Raw genomic sequence first — 18802 nt, 5'->3', positions numbered from 1 at the left:
GGTATGATTTTTGCTTTTTAAGTGATTTTGTCTCCTGGAAACATGCGCTCAAAATGGGTCAAATATATGTGTGAGTAAGCAAATGTCTGTAGGACACTTCATACCAGTTCAAAGGATCCCAAATTTCAAATATTACTGGCAGATTGATAAATTATGATTATGCCTCACCTGTGCCTTTTGGAGCTAAGGGATTATGAGCCCATGGTACACAGGCATTTATCCAAAAGGATTGGTGTGATAATTCAAGGGGTCTACGAACTCCTTTCCAGTAGGGATAGCCCATTGCAACCCCCAGAATGGTTGGAGAGGGAGGTGGGACCACCTGTCTCTACTGTACCACCCCTGTCCGCTCGGGGCCCACTTGTCACCTGTAAGGAGAGTGCATTGCGCTGGGAGGGCTTCCCCACCAGCCCCTGCTCCTTGCGCTTCTTGAACTTCCTGAAATACTCCTGGATCAGGAAAGTGGCGTAGAACTTCCCCACGGTCACCTCATCATCTGCAAAGGGAGAGGTGAAAAAATAAATTAAATAAGCTGCTGATTTATGGATGTATTTGCTTCCCCACCAGCCCCTGCTCTTTGTGCTTTTTGAACTTCCAGAAATACTCCTGGATCAAGAAAGAACTTCCCCACGGTCACCTCATCATCTGCAAAGGGGGGAGTGAAAAAATAAATTAAATAAGCAGCTGATTTATTGGTGTATTTGCTCATGTATTGCAGAAACACTGGGCACTTCAGTTCATCTCTGCTTTTTATGGCATCAGGATGCAGAGCTGAAGGAAGGGGTTGCTCTGCAGCCAGAGCTTGCTGTGAGCAGTCAGGAGCAGAGGTGCAGGTGGCATTGGGGCAGACTGGCTCTGCTGGCACAGAGCCCCTGCAGCAGGAGCACATCTAACCTGGGCAGTCTCTGGTGTTGGTTAATCACAAAGGATCTCATTATAGCAGCAGCCTCCCAGTCTGGGTCAACACATGCTGCTGTCTTGTGACAGCCTGGGGCAAGACTTATTCACAGCCTCTGACTGATCATCCATCCCAGGCATGACCCTTCTCTGCACTGGAATTCTGTCCCTTTGTGCCTAACATGGGTGTGAGCGAACAGAGGAGATCACCTCTCCCTTGAAATGCAGTCACAGCTGTGTTCTCACACAACAAAAACTGTCAGCCAGCCAAAATGTGCGCTATGTTTTTCTCCAGGTAGCTCTCCTCCTTTCTGCAAACCCACTGGAAATTTTAGAAGACATGGTCCACTGAGTTCAGAGCAGGCTGAGCAAGGCTCAGGACCCTGGCTGCTGCTGTTGGCTGACTGCCACGGGCTGCTTTGTGCCCATGGGGCCACCTGGAAAGGCAGTGAATGCCACACTGGATGCCTATGCACCAACTCCCGTTTATGCACATTTTTTCCTTTCCCTGATTTCTCAGCAGTAAGAGCAGCATATTCATGTTAGTATAGAAGAGACCTCAGCCTGATTAAATACTGGCAGTTTTGAGAAGAAAGCCTGTCCCCCCTGATTCCACCTGATGATCATGAGGTGCACTAGGACAGGACAGGTGAGGGAAAAAAAACCAAAGATATTCAGAGACAGGGACAAGATCCTGCACTCACCACCTGCAGGAGGCACCACCTGGTCCAGCAGCTTCATACTGGTGCGCTTCCAGATTTTCTTAATTATTGCTCTCAGCTCTTCGTTGGCCTGCTCCAGGTTACCTGCAGGGTGAAAATCATCAGAGACAGGAATTAAGCAGACCCTGCAGAGGAGCAATTTAATGTCTGGCATGGAAGTCTCAGGAGGTAAATATCAGAGTGTTTGCAGTAGTGGAAAGTTTTGGGCCAAGAGATGCTCTGACCATTCCTAAGGCTCCCTCACAGCAAGAAATCTTCTTCCTAAATGTGCAGAGTCATCTCTGGGTAGGGAGGTGACTTTCCTTCTAGATACCCATTTCCTCTCAAATCAGTTATCTTCAGTTTTATTTCTTGATTTATGTACATTCAAACCCCTCCCTTGTCTCTCTCTAGGTGTCTGAAACCAGTATCTTGTCCTCCTAAAGGTGTTTTTCCTGCAGTTTTTCTTATTTCTCCCCAGCACTGAGGCTCCTGAGGGTGCTGCACAGGGCTCTGCATGGCAGTAGTTCTTGTAATAGGATGCAGTGAAGATAGGGACATGGAATAACTTGCTGAGGATGCAACACATGGACAGCATCAAAGGCAGAAATCTGACTCAGCAGGGCTAAATCCAAACTCCTGCCCTGACCCCTTAAAAGATCCTGCTAGGGCAAGAAAGAAAACAAGCAGTTTGAGGCTTTAGATGGTTTCCCAGGAGTTCACTGGCAATGACTTAAAGAGTTTGAGGCTCTCTCAGATAGACAAGAAAACTGAATCCTTTTTGGGTCTCTGTTTCATAAGACACACGATGTCTTACAGGGATTGTGGGTGGCTTTTTCCTCAGGAGAGTCTCTTGCACTACAGTCAAATTCTGTTTAGCACAATTTTAAAGGCCTTAATATAATTTTTCGTTTTGCCACTATTTTTTGGCTCAGCAGTGTACAGCTGGCACTGTAAGGCAGAGTTCTGCTGGGCACTGCTTCCCCATGCCTGAAATGAAATGCAGCCACTCCTGAGGCAGAGGTGTTTAGCTGTGAATCACAGACCTACACTCCCTTTCAATGCATCTCATTAATACCTGAAGCCAGATTTTGACTCAGGACCAATATCTTTCATTACAGCAGGTGACAGAGAGCAACAAAGAGGACAAGCTGAGCCCCAAATCTTGTGTGCTTTCCTCAAATATACCTGCTGTCTATGCAAAGCTATTAACAGTCCCTTTACTCCTCATCTCTCTTTACAGCACCACTGTTACTATAATGTAATGTTCACTCATGCTAATGGAAGCACAGGAGGAGTTTTTGTGAGATGAGACCCTCAAGTCCAAGCTCTTTTTTCTCCCTTGGACTGGAAGATCAGTGGCAACAGCAGTCAAGAAGCGGCTCAGCTCTGCAGACAGGGTACAAAAAGGAGGCTTCTTTGCCCTTCTCCTAATTGCTGTGTGAGCAGACATTGATCTAAAACTTTAAACTTTCAGACCACTGAGAAGAATGTGATCAGTAATTTGAGATGATAATACAGGAAGCACCAACTTCCTAGGTAGTGGGAAACACTGTGCTTTCCCAGAAGATATTATTCCTCCAAACCTCTTTACATAGCTTTTTGTCCCACGTTCTGCATATGAGTAATTTGGATCATTTGAAACCAGTTGGACACCTTGGCATGAACACCTTTGTATCATTCTAAACAAGATGTCCCTGTCGGTTTATTCCAGCTCAGAACATGAACACCTTTGTATCCCTGCAGAGGGCAAGCTTCTCACCTTCTGTCTTGATCCTCAGTGCTGTTCTGACCAGTGCAAAGAGAGTGGCATTGAACATGACGGTCCCATCGCTGTTCAGTGGCATGTTCATGGAGACAAGGCGCTGTGGGGTGAAGAGAGGAAAGACAACAATTACTGCCACGCATGGACTGAAGCATGCCCCTCCTCATGTCCTCCTGATGCCCTCCAGACCTGCCATCCTTCTCATGTGAATATCCATGGCCTGTGGATTAGTTCCACAATGAGATTGCCGTTATTTCTACCTCTCCTAATCTGTCTGGAGATGGGAGTTTGACAGTACAAGCAGAGGTGTGTTCTTGGTACTTGAGAGCTGAATTTAGCAAAGATGTGCTCTCCTACCCAGACAAAAGGCTGATGGCCCTGAGTAGTGCACAACACTCCTGCCCTGGACTGGGTGGTTGGAGCCCAGAGGAGCTGGTGAGGGGCACAGGGCACCCCAGGGGCTGTTCAGACATGCTGTTTGTTGCTCTGCCTGGTGGGCAGTGATGTGCCCAGTGAGTGAGGCAGGGTCAGCTGGAAAATGCCACGGCAGGCTGTTTAGTGTAAAACAACTGGCCTGGTGCAAGGCAGCCCTGCCCAGCACAGAGGCTGGAATTAGAGGGCTTTAAGGTGCCTTTCAGGCCAAACCATTGTGTATTCTCTGTCTGGTGCTGTGGTTTAGCTGCTGTGAGCCCAGGCTCCCAGAGCAGCAGTGCCTTACTTTGCAAGCCACCCGGTGAGGGCAGAGCTTCCCGAAGCCCAGCGGGGGCTGGATCCGCCGCAGCAGCGTCACCACATCCAGGTGCTTGATCCGTCCCCTGAGAAGAGAGCACAGGGAGGGCTGTGTGAGACACAGCTGCTCACTTGGAAAGTTTAAAGAGGTTTATTAAACCTTAACAAAAACACAACAAAGGACTACATGAGGAAAAGGCTGCAGCACTGGGAACTGCCCCTCATGCATATCATGTGGCCAGTTCATCTTCAAGGTGGATGCTCAGTCTTTTATACCCCTGGGAGTTTGCATCAGCCAGTCCTGGCCCCTCCCAAAGTCTGTCAGTCAGCTCTTCTTTACCATTTACCAGTGGAGGCTGCTTTGTAACTGGATTGGGGGTCAGGTGTTGCCATTCCACACCCCCTAAGCACCAAGCTTTTCCATTCCCACCTGCCCCAGGTAAGGGACACAGGAACCGATAATTTGGGGTTCTCTTCCCATCATTGACCTGCTCAAAACAAATATCTGCTATTTACTTGTTGGGCTGAGGCCTGTAGCAGGCAGAGAGGTGTAAATGGTTTATTTCTTTGTGGTTTACCTCCCATGCAAATAGCCCCAAGGCACTGCCTTTTAATACTTGTTTATGCTTTGGGCTGTTTTGTGAGCACAAAACAAAGCACTGAACTTCCTTCACAGCAGCAGCTGGGTTTCTCTTAAGTTTGGTAAATGGCATCTCGAAAGAAGAATTCTCTCAGGGAGGGAGGAAAGTTAGCAGAGCCAGAGGAGGGGCACAGGACATGGATGGGGAAGAGGAATGAAAGAGATTCCCATTTATAAACAGGGAGGAGCAGGATGCCATCTGAAGTGAGTGGCTATCCATCACATGCCTTCAGCCACTGCAGTCTGGCCTTTAAGGAAGCACACATAGTAGCATCTGTTTTGTTAACAAATGATGTATTGATTACAAGTCTGTGCTTATTCCCCATCCATATTAAAAATCCCCAGCCCAGGAAGTCACCATGAAGGTGAAGAAGTGTTTAAATTCATGTATCACTCTCATAATGTGACACACCCTCATGTATGGCAGAACCTAAGCCCAGACTAATCTCAACACTTTGTCTCCTAAAGAGATCTGCTTTCAGTTTACACCCAAATCTCTCTCCATGGCTTTTGCATTATGAAGGGAGCTTTGCAATTACAATTGTCAACTGTACAGTAATGCCACAGGGATCTAAATGCACTTTAAGCCTAAGCATGTGTCAAACAGAGCATATAATACTGAATGCCAGTTAAGCCCTCATGTGAGTTGTTGTGGTGTAACTTTATATCCCTGCAAGTCTGCTCTTGTGAATAACCCTGCAGAAAATGTAATGCAGCCATGTCAATGTACAGGCTGTGGTGGGCATATATGACATAGGAAAAAACAGAGATTTGAGCAGAGCAGCTCTGCTGTGAGTACAAAGTCAAGCAGAAGAGTCACAGCTCAATATCACAAACAAATACATCAATAATCCAACCCCCTAATCTCTTTTTCTCAGTCTCCTGCTCCCCTGAGTCTATATCTCGCTGACAGAAAGTAAAGCAATGGCCTGACAGGGAACAGTGCAGCCTAAATGCTGAGACTTCTGTGAGTATCTTTGCACTTTGGGCTTATGGATTCACCAGCAGTACCTGGTGGTGATATCTATTTTATGAGTTTAGTACCAAAAAAAAAAAAGAAAAAGTGTTCCTGCAGGAGGAACATGGCACTTACTGCACTGAGTCTAGAGAACAGAAAATAATGGGCCTGTTCTCTGAGGAGCGCTGATAGCCAGGCTGGGTTACTTACTTAGCTTCAGGGTCATACTCTGCCCAGATCCTTTTAAACTCATCCAGGTGGTGTGGTCCTAAAATGGACCAGTCCCGTGTCAGGTAATCGAAGTTATCCATTATAACAGCTACAAAAAGATTGATGATCTGCAAACAAGGACAGAGATGATGTGATGGATGAGCAAGGAACAGTACATTTTACCAGGTTCTCCATTTAAGGTCTGGATTTGGACTCACAAAACTAGGAGGCCATTTGGGTTAGCTTCTTTATTCTCCCATCCCAGCCCCCCAGTTTAAATGGGAAGAGCCCAGAGGTGGAATATTCTCAGCTGGTTACATTTTCCTCCTCCCTACTAAATGGATGAGGCACAAATTGGCTGAATTATTATTTGTGCTGTTGTCGCTTTTTATTTACCTGTGTCTTTGCCTGGCAGAACAAGGTGAGATTTATCTTCAACAGGCAGTGGGGCTGAGATAAAAGTCCTTTCTTCTAGCCCAAGGCCAAAACTTTAGAAATGCTGCTGCTGTTCACTGGGAGGGTTTTGGGCACTGCTGCCAGCTGCAGAGCGTGTGCTGTTGCTCTGAGCAGTGCTGCACTGCCAACACGGAGCAGATGCAAGTGGGATATGTGTATTCTCACAGTCATTGCTGCTGGCAGCGGAGGAAAAACCTGCTCAGCAGCCAGAAGGAAGGTAGGAGGGAAGGTGGGAAGTGTGGCTGAGGCGTTGCTAGCCTCAGCACAGCCCACAACAGACTAATTTGGTTTTCTCCTTTAGGGGGAAGGGGGGAAGAACGCTCCTTTGCCGTGCACAAAAGACAGGGATTGGAAGCAGAGCATCCCCCAGAGCTGGAGGGAGGCAGGGAAGGGATGCTGTCACTGAAAGGGCTCTGCTGGGAAAGACCCGTGGGGAGATTTGAGATCATTCTTGTGCATTGCTGCTCTGGGGAAGCAGAGGCTGAGGCTGCAGGGAGGTCTGTGCTGGGCACTCACCAGGAAGGCACAGAGCATGTAGAAGCTGATGAAGTAGAAGACGGCGAAGCTGCTGCCGCACGAGTGATCGGCCTCTGTGGAGTTGGCCGGCTCCGACTCCGGGTCGCACTTCTTGTCAGGGAGACATGCCAGCATGATTTCCTGCCAGGCCTCACCTGTGGCACACCTGGGCAAGGCAGAGGGCAGGAGGAGACAGCAGTGACCTTGGATGTGACAGAGCACATTAGCAACCTGTTCCTGATCCCATGAACATTAATGAGAGTTTTGCCACTGAGGTCAATTAAGAGCAAGTTAGGCTGATGGCTTTGACATCCCCTGGCATACCCTGCTCTGTCACTGTCTTATTTTCTGGAAAAATCCCTTCATCAGGATTTCTTCTCCCGGGAAGCTGAGAAGCTTCAGAGAAAAATGAAAACAATAATTATCTGATTGCTTCTCCTGTGTTTGGCTGCTTTGGAATGTGGTTGGAGATGGTTCATCAACAGGTGAATTGTTTTTACTTAATGACCAATCACAGTCAGGCTGTGTCAGACTGAGGAGTCAGTCACGAGTTTTCATTATCATTCTTGGTAACCTTCTGTCTATATCCTTTCTGTATTCTTTAGTATAGTTTTAGAATAGCATTCTTTAATATAACATCATAAAATAATAAATTAGCCTTCTAAGAACATAGAATCAGATTCATCATTTCCTTCCTGCCATGGGGGACCCCTAAAATACCACACTGCTCCTCTATTTGGTTTTGTTGCCATCATCAGTTTATCATTTCTGACTGGCTTTGGCTGATGTGGGTATGGGGCTGTCACATTCCAAGCAGAATCATGGAGATATGTGTGACATGGCTGTGGATTTAATGTAAAGAAGTCCTTCAAAATTATGACAGTGTTGAATTTGTGCCAATTTCCCACCCCTTTAGCACCCCTCCCTGGCCCCAGCTGGAGTGGGATGATGTGCTAAGCTGAGCTGGCCACGGCCATGTCTAAGCACGAGTTCATCGTGTCCCTTTCCCTGCTGGAAGTCACACTGGCCAGATTTGAGCCAAAGAAGGTTTTGATGTATATCAACTTTTGAAAGCACTGAAAACTGGCTTCTTTCCTTCTGTGTAGGAAGACTTGTGTCCCTCCCCAGCACTGAGCATAACCAGGGTGAGCTGCTGGGCTACAAGAGACTTAAAGCACTGCTCCTTCCATCTGACATAATTCCAGGCTCCCCAACTGAAGGACAACATGTTACCACTCACCTCGGGAACATGACACGGCAGGAGGAGATAATCTGTGCCCGAGAGCAGAGGAATGGTGCTCCCAGGCTGACACAAGGCAGAGCTGTCGTGTACCCACCTGAAAAGCAGCAGCACTGCCTGGGGGAAGGTCTGGAAGTTATTGTTGCGGTTGATTTCTGTGGTGTCGTTCAGCGCAATTTTACCAAACACCTGGCAGAAAGCAGAGGTCTTTTCAGATTAGCCCTGCAAAATCTCCAAACCTCTTGTCGCCTGTAGCTCTTGGCCTCACCCTGACTCTGATATTTAGTGGAATCTGCTCTTATATTAAAAGAAAATTTTCTGTGTCTTTCATGTTTGTTGTTGCTTCCCTGGCTTCTGCTTTATAACCAGAAAAGCACTAATTCTGCAATAAGAAGCATCTTGTGTCAAAACAAGTTGTCCTTTCTTATTCAGACACTGAATACATGATGTGGGGCCTTGTTTTAACAGGCACTCAATTGGGGAGGGAGTCCAGCTGAAATAAATCAGTAACAGAGAAGAAAAGGCTCCTTCCTTCATTGCTTATCTGTCATTGTCAGGACAAAATGATAGCAAAGGACCAGCAGCTGCAAAGCCTTGAGCTTCCATCTCTGTGGGGGGCCTTGGACCTTCACAAAAACAATGTAAATACATTGCCTTGGGTCTGCAATTGTCCAAATGCCTGCTCTTCTATAGTCATGCCCGTCTCCAGCAGGTGTTTCTGGGGTCCTCCCAGATTACAGCAGCATGAAGATGATGACCAGATCTGCCCAGACAAGGATGGCCTAGAGCTTCCCCCCATGCCACATCAACCAAGCCTGCAACCATCAGCAAACCTTCTTAGGGGCCCTGTCTTTGGGTGTGAAGCCCCCAGTGCAGCAGTTTCAGGCTTCTTTAAAAAATCTTGGATAGCTGTTGTACTTTCAGGCAGTGGGACTGAGAGCTTAAACAAACCTTGTGTGGCAGAAAGGTCTCTACACAGCACAGTCAGGACTATTTATTCCCCACTGATAACAACGTGGCGGAGATCTCAGGGGCTGAGAGCTGTAATCTCTCTGTAGCCGAAACAAGCAGCAGGAACAGAGCAGCTCTGAGAGAACACCAACTTATTTTCAAGGAAATGTCACTGATAATTAGCACCCCCGAGAAACAGTGACACGGAGAGGAGCACAGGGACAATGGTGGGACGGCTTTGCCAGGCAGGAGGGAGGGTCAGCACATGGCAGTTTTCCTCAGGGGTTCCTCATGGATGCAGGGGAACTTCTGCCTGGCCAGCCCCATGCCACAGGCAGCTCTGACCGCCCCATTGCACCGAGCTTGAGCTGAAGCAGCCCATATTTATCACTTCAGGCAAATGTAGATAAGGGAGCTCCCCATGATCCACCCTACAGCTTCCCTCACACAGGAGGCAGCAGCTGCTGTGGGTGTTTTGCATTAGGCACCTGGGAGGAGCTGCAAGTGGGGGTTCCTCCCTCACAGCCTCTCCAATCTGTGCCTCCTGGGCCATCCTAGAGCAGCTCCATCCATCAGCATCAACCTGGATGTTTTCCACTTGAGCACATTAGGTAGTGAGGCTTGAATGTTGTTACGCTCCAGGTTGTGGCAGTAGCTGGCATAAAGTAGTAGGTCTCCTTTATATGGGAAATTCTGATGTTTTTATCAGTTCTGGGACATCCAGTCTTTCATGGTAGCTGCTTAATGGAGTGAGGGATGATTTTCTTTCCTATGTGCCCCTGTGTGGGAGGGAACTCTGTGTGTCAGCACGTTCAAGAGAGCTGCACACAAAATGTCTGAGATGCCATTTGGACAAAAAGCGATAATCACAGGTCTGTGGGCTCTGGGCAAACAGGGAAAATTTAAAAAGTTGGTTTTCTTATTGGAAGACATGAAGGCACAAAGCAACCTAGTAATCTAGATCAATGTGAAAGGCAGATGTATGATCTTCAGGCTGCTGAGATGATTTAAACAGAGGCTTGAAAGTAAGCCAAAGGTTAAATAGGTAACTTAGAACTAGCTGAAAGAAAAAGGAGTAGAATTACAGAATAAAGCATCTGGCCCTGGCAGTGCCCCAACCACTATAGACTCCATCTTTGTGGGTGCTTGGAAGTCCCTTATAATGCTTTGTACAGTGATGTAATACCAGCTTAATACTCTGAAGTGATTTTCTGTATAGCACAGGTAATTTGTAAGATCTTGGCCATCTTAGGTATTAAAGGCAAAACTGGCAAGTTTACAGTATGAGCTTAGCAGAGTAAATGACAGCTGTGATTACTGGGGCTATTGAGATAACCTGTGATAAGTCAAGAAAACATTAATTTTATCTTTCATGGTGGGGCAGGGAGTTTGTGAAAACATGTGATTATAATAACAGGAAACAAAACAAGATCACAGAGGTCAGATGAATTTCATTACAAATTCTGTTGCCATTGTGAAACCAAGAAGCCTGTCATGTTTGCAGACCTCTGGAAGCAATTATGCCATGCCTTTCCATACTGTGGCCTCTGATCCCAGATGGCTGACTTGTCTGAGAACTTTGATTAACATGGAAGGGGAAAGTGAAGCTTAGCTTGAAAAGCAGCACAGCAAATGAGGCTGGGACTGTCACAGGCTGTGTCTGTATCTTGTGCTATCTTCAATGGTGTCTGTGCAACATCAGTTCCCTGCACAGGTGAATGCTCAGGATGATTCCAAGCACATTTTGCAAACTGAGTAAGATGTTGTGTTGATGTAAGTGTTGGTACATTGGGTCTGATCCCATATTTCCCTTCATGGGTGTAGATCAAAAGCTGCTCTTTACAACTCAGTGGAAGTTGTGCCAGTGTGAGAGAGATACAAGAGAATATTTTGGTTTGCTCAGTGCAGCATGGCCATAAGCCCACTTAAAAAACTGTTTTGCACCAACAAGAAAAGCAGTAAATCTTTGTGGATATTCCTTCAAGAATGTGGAGGGCAGGCATGGTCCTTTTACTGTTTGCATATTGTGTTCTGCCCTTAAATGGGTCAATTCTTTTATTTGCTTGCTTTTTTTTCTGGATCTGGATCTGGTTGGAGGTACCCAGTCAGACAATGTTCTCCAGCCAAGGTTAGCTTCCATCTCACCTTACTGTGTGAGAACATTGCTGTAAGCCCCCACAACCACACACTGATCTAGTTACCCTGTAATCCTGTTCCCATGCTCTAGGAGAACACAGACACACCCGAGCTCTTTAAGCCTCACTTACCTGCATCCCAATCACAGCGTAGATGAAGAACAACATCACTATCAAAAGAGCCACGTAGGGGAGAGCCTGGAAACGAGAGGAGAAAAGAGAGGGCTGTGTCTGTGCCTGGTTCGCGCGGCTGGCTTTGGGACGGGGCGCGGCTGTCCCAGCGTGGCTCTGTAGTGCGGGCAGTAGCCGCTAGATGCCTCTGCAAGCCCGCGCTTGGCTTGCCCGCCCAGCCCAGCCCCGCCGGCTCGGCTCGGCTCTGAGCCATGGGGGATGGATGCAGGGATGCAGGGATGGAGCTCCGCTGCCTTCCCGGCACCCCCGCCCTTGACCGAGCCAGGAAAGAGGGAAAACCAGTGTCTACACCTGCTTACCAGGAGGAGAAAGCTCTCACAGCCAGCACTACTCTGGCACTAATGGCAGTGTGATATTTCCCTGCATCCAGGATGGTGAAATAAAAGATGCTACAGCTGCTGGAATCCTAATTCAAGGCTTCTGCTGCAATGGCTGGTACCACCCTAAGTACCTAAAGCAGCATCAGCACTTTCCTGTTGGGTGTTAGGTGTTCCTGATGGTGTGTGCCGTTCACCAAGTGTCAGTGATCAGCTGCTGGAGAGGACATGCAGAGCCCTGATAAGCAGAGCTGCCTCCTAGGGAAGGGGTCAGTGCAGTCAGCCAAGTGCTGAGTGCTCCTGGTTTCCTCCACCACTGACAGGAATCAAGGGTTTGGGACTTCATGGGCTCAGGCTTTTGAGCAGGAATCTTTTGAAATATCTAGCACTCAGAGCGGAGGCTTTCAGAATTTGATTCAGAGGAAATGGGTGGACACATTCACTCTGAAAATGTGAGCACAGTCCCTGATCTAGATTTTGAACATCCAGTTTCACAGAATATAACGAGCCTACAACATTATCAGAGGGCTGCAGCACCTCTGCTATGGAGACAGGCCGAGAGAGTTGGGGTTGTTCAGCCTGGAGAAGAGAAGGCTCCAGGGAGACTCTAGAGTACCTTCCAATACCTAAAGGGGGCCTACAATAAAGACATAGAGGGATTTTTTTAAATGGCATGCAGTGATAGGAGAAGGGGCAATGGTTTTATACTGAAAGAGGGCAGGTTTATATTAAATATTAGGAAGAAATTATTTACTATATGGGTTGGTGAGACATGAACAGGTTGCCCAGAGAAGCTGTGGCTGCCCCATCCCTGTTCAAGGCCAGGCTGGGTGGAGCTCTGAACAACCTGTGGAAGGTGTCTCTGCCCATGGCAGAGTGGTTGGAACTAGGTGATCTTTAAGGTCCCTTCCAAGCCAAACCATTCTGTAATCCTAAATTCAACACAACTGAATCCCACAGGAAAAAATGAGGGAATATTTTCACTGGCCACCATGGAAATTTGACTAAGATCTGCATAAATCATTTCAAAGAGATCAGAATATCATCAAAATGGCAAAAAATAATCAAATCCTTTAGACAATGTCTGTAATCATCACCTTGAATCTCAGGACAGATTCCTCTGGCTTTTTAGGGAGCCAGACAAATTGGTATGTTTACCTCACAATGCCACTGAAGAGACCACCAGCTCAGAACTGGGCTCCAAACATTTTGTGATGATTTAGCTGGGACTTGATACACACAATACCTAAGAGCTCCTGGGGTAGTGTCCAGACAGGTGTATAACATTAACAGTACTTCTAAGGTATATAACCTTAGCTGTTTTCTGACAGTACTGCTGTTTTCCCCATCCATATGGGGGTGGGAAAGTGTCTTCTGTCCTGTCTGCCCCTTCACTTCCTTTTCATGTTCTGCAATTTCTGTTCTACTTACTAACGCACCTTCCTGCTCATCCCTGCCCCCTGTTCCCCATGGCTCCTTCAGCTTCCCGTATTCTCCATTTCTGTCTCTGTCCTCTCTGGCTCTGTCCTCTCTGGCTCTGTCCTTCCTTGGCGTTCCCACTTTGTCCTTGTCATTCCCACGGCCCTGCCGTGCCCTCAGCACCCTCTCACTTCCTCCTCCTCCTCCCACTCCCCAGGCTGACCCTGTTGCTGTCTCTGCAGACAGCAGGAAACCCCGCCGAGCATTTTCCCACCGCTCTGACCGGTGCCCCAGCTCCTACGTCAGCGCTTCATGCCATGCCCAGGGCACATGGAGGCGACCATGGGATCTCACTCCATGGGTTCCTTGCTTGTTGGGCTGCCCTGTGTGAGCAGAGATGCTTCCTGGAAGCATGTGGGGACACTGAGGAGCCCGTGCCAAAGTCTGCTGGGATCCCACATTCTGACGGTGGGAGCGGCACAGGGGCTATTCTTAGCTGCCAAAGGAGCCTCCCGGTAGTTGCAAGAGGAGGAGTTTGGAGCAGAGAATTCCATGTTATAAATGGCTAAAGGCTTTCAAGGGAAAAGGCACTTGCTTGCAATGCTGCCTGGTTTTTCCCCTTCCCCTGCTGTGGAAGATCCCTCCCTCCATCCTTTCTCCCACCACCCTACAACCCTGCCTGACTCTGCAGCTGAAGAGGCCTGGAGGTCACTGCAGGGAAGGTCCAGGTGCTCCTTTCCCATCCATCTCCTCCTCTCCAGCCATGGGCTGTGACAAGTTCAGCTCAGGGCAAGCTATTGCCAAAGAGGCTGCAGGGGCACAGGGCAAGGGGAGGAGAGGCAGGAGCTGGAAAGTGTGACTCTGTGCCCTGCACCAGGGCTGGCTGAGCTGTGCCAAGGAAATCTCATTCCTACGCATGCAAACAGAATGGTTCCCAGTGGCACTGCTCAGATAACAACCTGGAAGTTGGCAGCTCTGCAAGCAATGGAAAAAGTCACTGTGGTGTGGATGTGCCAGAAACCTGCTGTGCAGGGTTAGGTCCCCTGGCAGTCAAGGACTGGGCAAAATGAGTCCTTTCCATCAGCCTGGTGGGCTAGCTACTGGGACCACTGAGAGCTGCACTGGAATAACTCCGTGCTGGTCCCTGGTGTGCACGTGTGCTGCTTCTGCTGAAAAGAGACAGAAGTGGCAATGAGCTGCAGCACTGCAGGCTTTGGTTCCAGCTTGTGTTGTCCCTGGTAAGGTTTAAGTTTTAAAGTATAGGTCAGTTCCTTTTCCATTTGAGTCACTACCAAAGCTATTGACCATTTACAGCCTCAGTCTGAGGGCTGTGTAGGTACTGTTTCAAGGCTCGTGTGTTGCACAAGTTACTCTTTCATGCTTTTGCCCAGTGGTGTGTTCTGCATATTTGCTCATGTTTAGACCACCATTTGTATTCCTGTGCTGTGTTTCCCTGCTGATTCCTTTGGATAAGCCCCAGCTAACATCCAGGTTGTGCTGGTCCAGTAAATCCAGGTCATTTTAGGATGCAGGAATATGACATGCTTCATCTCTATCATTTTACTTTATGTGGCTAGGTTTTTTCCTGCAAATAACTTTAACAATATACTATTACAAACTATAACAATAACCTTTGTTTTCCTCCAAAGGTGATGATTCTTATCCGGTCTGCTATTCTTCACTTCCTCCTATCTACTCTGGAACTTTACCTACCACTGAAATGCAACCTGTCTCCAGGGAAAAAAAAGCAGCAGCAATTCAATAACTTGGCATTGTTACCAGCTCAAAAGAGTAGGGCTAAAAAGGTGAATTCTTCCTGGATGAAAGTATGGAGGCCACACACCTCTAATACTCCCTGGAAATCCTCAAAACAAAGCTTAAAGGAAACTTAATTGAGACACAGGCCTTCTCCCCATAGCTGTGTATTTCACTTAGAGTTACACATACGAAACACAGCTCAAATAAGGGAAAAAAAAAAAAAAAAGATGAGATAGAAGGGTTACAGACAGGCAGTAATTGAGTTGAACTGAACTATTAAGGCTGTTCAGGAGGGTCTCAAGCAATTCCTCATGCTTTAAAGATGAAACTCACACCCAGGCAGTCACTCTCTGTGAGTTCCATTTGCCTGACTCATTTGTGCCACCTCTCCCCGGGCACCTTTGAGCTCAGGCACTGGGGTGAAACCTCTCCCTGAGAGGCCAGCGAGGGAAACCAAAAGGAGTGGGGCCTTTCTTAGAGAAAAGTGAAGGAATACCTGGAAGGACTTGATGAAGGTCCACAGCAGGGTCCGGATGCCCTCCCCTCGGCTCAGGAGCTTCACGAGGCGCATCACACGGAAGAGTCGGAAGAAGGTGATTGAGATGCGAGAGTTTTCCTCTGCGTTCTGGAAGCCATTGGCACAGAGGCAGGAGTTACAACAGCACGAGAGCAACCGGGGCCCTGGGCCACAGAGGAGCCTACGCCGAGGGTTCACTGCACTGTTCCTTGTCCTGCCACTGCTCCCTGGGCTCCCACTCCCTTCACCCCAGGGACAGCCGAGGCTGCTCTGGCCTGCCCCGTCTCCAATGGTGGTGAGGCTGCTCTAGGGGGCCTCTCAAGGCCATCAGCCTCTCCCCTCAGTTTGTCTGGGCTTTCTGATTAGGGATAGGATATGCTCATACCCTCCAATATATCTCCTCACATTGGAAAGAGGCAATTCCCCTTTGACCTTGCACTGGAGGAGAAAGACACTTTCCCTTTTGGCCTGCCTTGAGTGTTTCACCCCAGTGGGTGTCTCAGCCAGCAGTTCTGCTGAATCTGGTGTCAGGCACCAGCCATGTTCTGCTTGCTCTGCTGGGAACAGGAGCAGGTCCCAGATTCACCCCTGGCTGCAAAACCCCACGGGGGCACCCCAAGGTGTGTGCTGTGTCACTGGCACTGCTGCCAGCCCGGCTGTCCCTGTGCTGCTGTGGCCATGCTCCTGTGGGCTGGCCCCTGGTCACTCTCTCCCACTGCTGGGCCTTTCTCATTTCTCATGACCCCTTTGTATTTCCCACAGTCTGTGCACTGACTTCTGTTTTTTAAAAAACATTTTATTTTGGCTTCGCTGCTACTGTTCGAGCGTGGAGTATTTTAAAATAGTCTTTCTTCTGGCCTGTTTTTTCTCACAGCATCTGCTTTGTCCCTAAGCATTTTCCCCTGGGGCTGTAACCAGCTCTGACGTTCCTCAGCCTTCACATGTGTGAAGGCAACATCCATCTGAAGGCTGCTGCAGCAGCAGGCTCACCTGGCCTTGGCACAGGACTTGCTGCCTAGCTCAAGGGCACAGCAAATGCCAAGTTTTCCAGTTTATTAACCCCCTAAAATACTGTGCCAAGCCTGTGGAGCTGGTGCCTTCCGGTAGCAGCACTGTGGGAATGTGACCTCCTGCCACAGTGGAGATAACACTGTCACCCTGCCACTTGACCTGCTGTGAGCACAGTGCATGGAAACCCCCTCTCTGTCCCCACCCAGGCTGCAAAGACTGCAGTTGGAGTCTAAACAACACCAAAAGAGCAACATTTAGGAGGAAGAAACAGTGCAGATCACCCCTGCTGTTAACTACTCACCACTGTGTAAACCAAGAGAGAACAGACCCTTTGGATTTCCTGTCACTGGGCAGTGAAAACAGCAGCCTGTCTGCTTCTGATAAAAGCCAAGGCACAGGAGCAGCCTGGGTGGATGTTTCTGGGATGAAATGCCCAGATGCAGATGTGTACCTGGGTGTGCCCCTGTTTCTGAGCTGATTGATGCTCAGCTCTGTCCCTGTCCCTATGCAGGGGCTGTAGCTGGGTGCTGGGTGTGACCCCTGCTCACACAGAGAGCTCAGCACCATGTACAACTGATCACGACTGCACCTAGCTTCAGTTTGTCTGTCTGTCTGTCTCTGTCTGTCACCAGGTAACTTCCTCCAGGCTGTACCAAAGGCTGGCACTGGCTAACCATGGAGTAACTGGGTGAAAAAGAATAGGGAAACAGGCTGTGTTACAAAAAGCCTGAGTGCTACCTACACCTCACATCATCCTGATTTGATTACTTGGACATCAGGCTGTGGGCTTCAGCAGATTGGAGGGAGTTGCTCTGAGGTGAAGGAGGGAATGTGGCCTCCAAGGAATCAAAAATCACTGGCACTGAATACTCTCAGTGCTACAGTCCCAGAGGGATCACTGTAAGGTCAAATACCTCTTCCAGTCCTGTAGAAGCCAAGCTCTATGCCATCTAAAACAGAGCTGAGGTACCAATCTAGAGGTTGTATGGACAGCAATCATGCTGTGGTTGTGACTAAAAAACCAGAGTTTTCTTATTCTACCTGCTGTTCTTCTGGTTGTCTTGGCTCTTTAGGTGGCAGCAAGTTGGGACATGGGTCTGGACAGAGGTTTTAGTATTCCTTTGTCCTTCCTTGCTGAGAGGAGGCAGTTACTGTAGGCAGAAGTTTATCTCTGCCCTTCTAGTGTCCTGGAGAAGGCAAAGTCTCAGCAGCAGATAAAATAGAACAAATCCCTCCCTGACGCAAATGTGCAACTTACTGGCATCAAACCACTTAGCCAAAAACTCAGCCATGCCTTAGAAGATTACAGTAATTTTCAAACTAGGTGGCTGTAGATTAGCTGATGCTTGAGTAGCCCTGCTCACTTCCTCCTGGCTTTCATCCAGCTTTTTGAAGGCATATCCTTGCAGAGGAGGGAGGTTCTGCAGCGTGGCAATCCAGAAACTGGAACTCTCTGGGGGTGGTGTGGGGCCTGCTTCACACACCAAGGCAGCAGAGTTTTGTGCACCATTGCACCAGTGCAAAATACAAACTCAAGTGTTATAATGAATCACCTCACTGAAGAGGAGCTTCAGAGGCCCAACTCTTTCTTTTCTGGAAGCTTGGACGTGAAGTCACACTGCAAACTCATTCAGCGTCACATTGACAGTGACACAGGGACATTGTTACTAACAAGAAATCTTACCAGGTCCAGTTCTCTCTTGGTGGTTCATTAGAAGGCAGAACAACAGTTAACTTGACCAAAGGAAAGCTCAGGATGCACAAGAGATACACATGTGCAGCATATTCACAGCTCATGTGAACACCAGACTCACACCAATACATGACATGGCAGCTTCATGCACAAATAACTAGGCTGGGCTTGGAGAGAGAACTTGTGATCACGGAGAAGAGAAAAAAGGAGTGTGTTAGAAAGAGTGTCACAGAAGCTGGGAGGGTGGTCTGTATTTTCGGTCTTACCATAGAGGAAGAGCATTGGGTATGTTCAGCTGGCTTTAAAGAAAGGCAGACAGAAATAAGCTGTAATAAGTCTCCAATCAAGAGCCCTAGTAAACTAGGTCTTGGCTAACACAGGAGCAACAAAATGGCAGAAGAGGGCAAAAGGGGATTTGAAAGAAATGCACAAGAGGCTGGGCTTATTCCCTAGGATGCCCAGGATCAAGGCTGGCCAAGGCAGAAGTGGGTACAACTGCCTCTGAATTTGATGTAAGCTCTCTCCACTACCAGCACACGTGAGTCACACCCAGTGTCTCCTGAGTGCTGGACACCCTGGCAGTGGAGGTACTGTACTGGTAAATGAGTTCAATACAGGGGCTGATTTGGCTCTGCAGCTCAGATCCAGGCCATGTCTGCACAGGGACCAGCCAGCTTCCAGTGCATCCATCTGATTT

At 48.2% G+C, this 18802-nt stretch overlaps 1 protein-coding gene across 1 annotated transcript in view; it reads right to left on the bottom strand.

Annotated features, from left to right (window-relative positions):
* The window catches only part of CACNA1C (calcium voltage-gated channel subunit alpha1 C), a 409783-nt gene that overhangs the window by 15904 nt on the left and 375077 nt on the right, over positions 1-18802 (bottom strand). The window contains exons 32-41 of the mRNA XM_059471692.1: positions 18372-18404; positions 15381-15509; positions 11331-11396; positions 8210-8301; positions 6873-7038; positions 5901-6028; positions 4082-4178; positions 3361-3463; positions 1602-1703; positions 369-496 (exon numbers count right to left, since the gene is read on the bottom strand). Coding sequence (XP_059327675.1) covers positions 369-496; positions 1602-1703; positions 3361-3463; positions 4082-4178; positions 5901-6028; positions 6873-7038; positions 8210-8301; positions 11331-11396; positions 15381-15509; positions 18372-18404 — 1044 coding nt within the window. The remainder of the gene's footprint in view (positions 1-368; positions 497-1601; positions 1704-3360; positions 3464-4081; positions 4179-5900; positions 6029-6872; positions 7039-8209; positions 8302-11330; positions 11397-15380; positions 15510-18371; positions 18405-18802) is intronic.

Source organism: Ammospiza nelsoni, chromosome 5 (assembly GCF_027579445.1).
Source record: "Ammospiza nelsoni isolate bAmmNel1 chromosome 5, bAmmNel1.pri, whole genome shotgun sequence".
Taxonomy (NCBI): domain Eukaryota; kingdom Metazoa; phylum Chordata; class Aves; order Passeriformes; family Passerellidae; genus Ammospiza; species Ammospiza nelsoni.
This window is presented reverse-complemented; position numbering and strand designations above follow the sequence as displayed.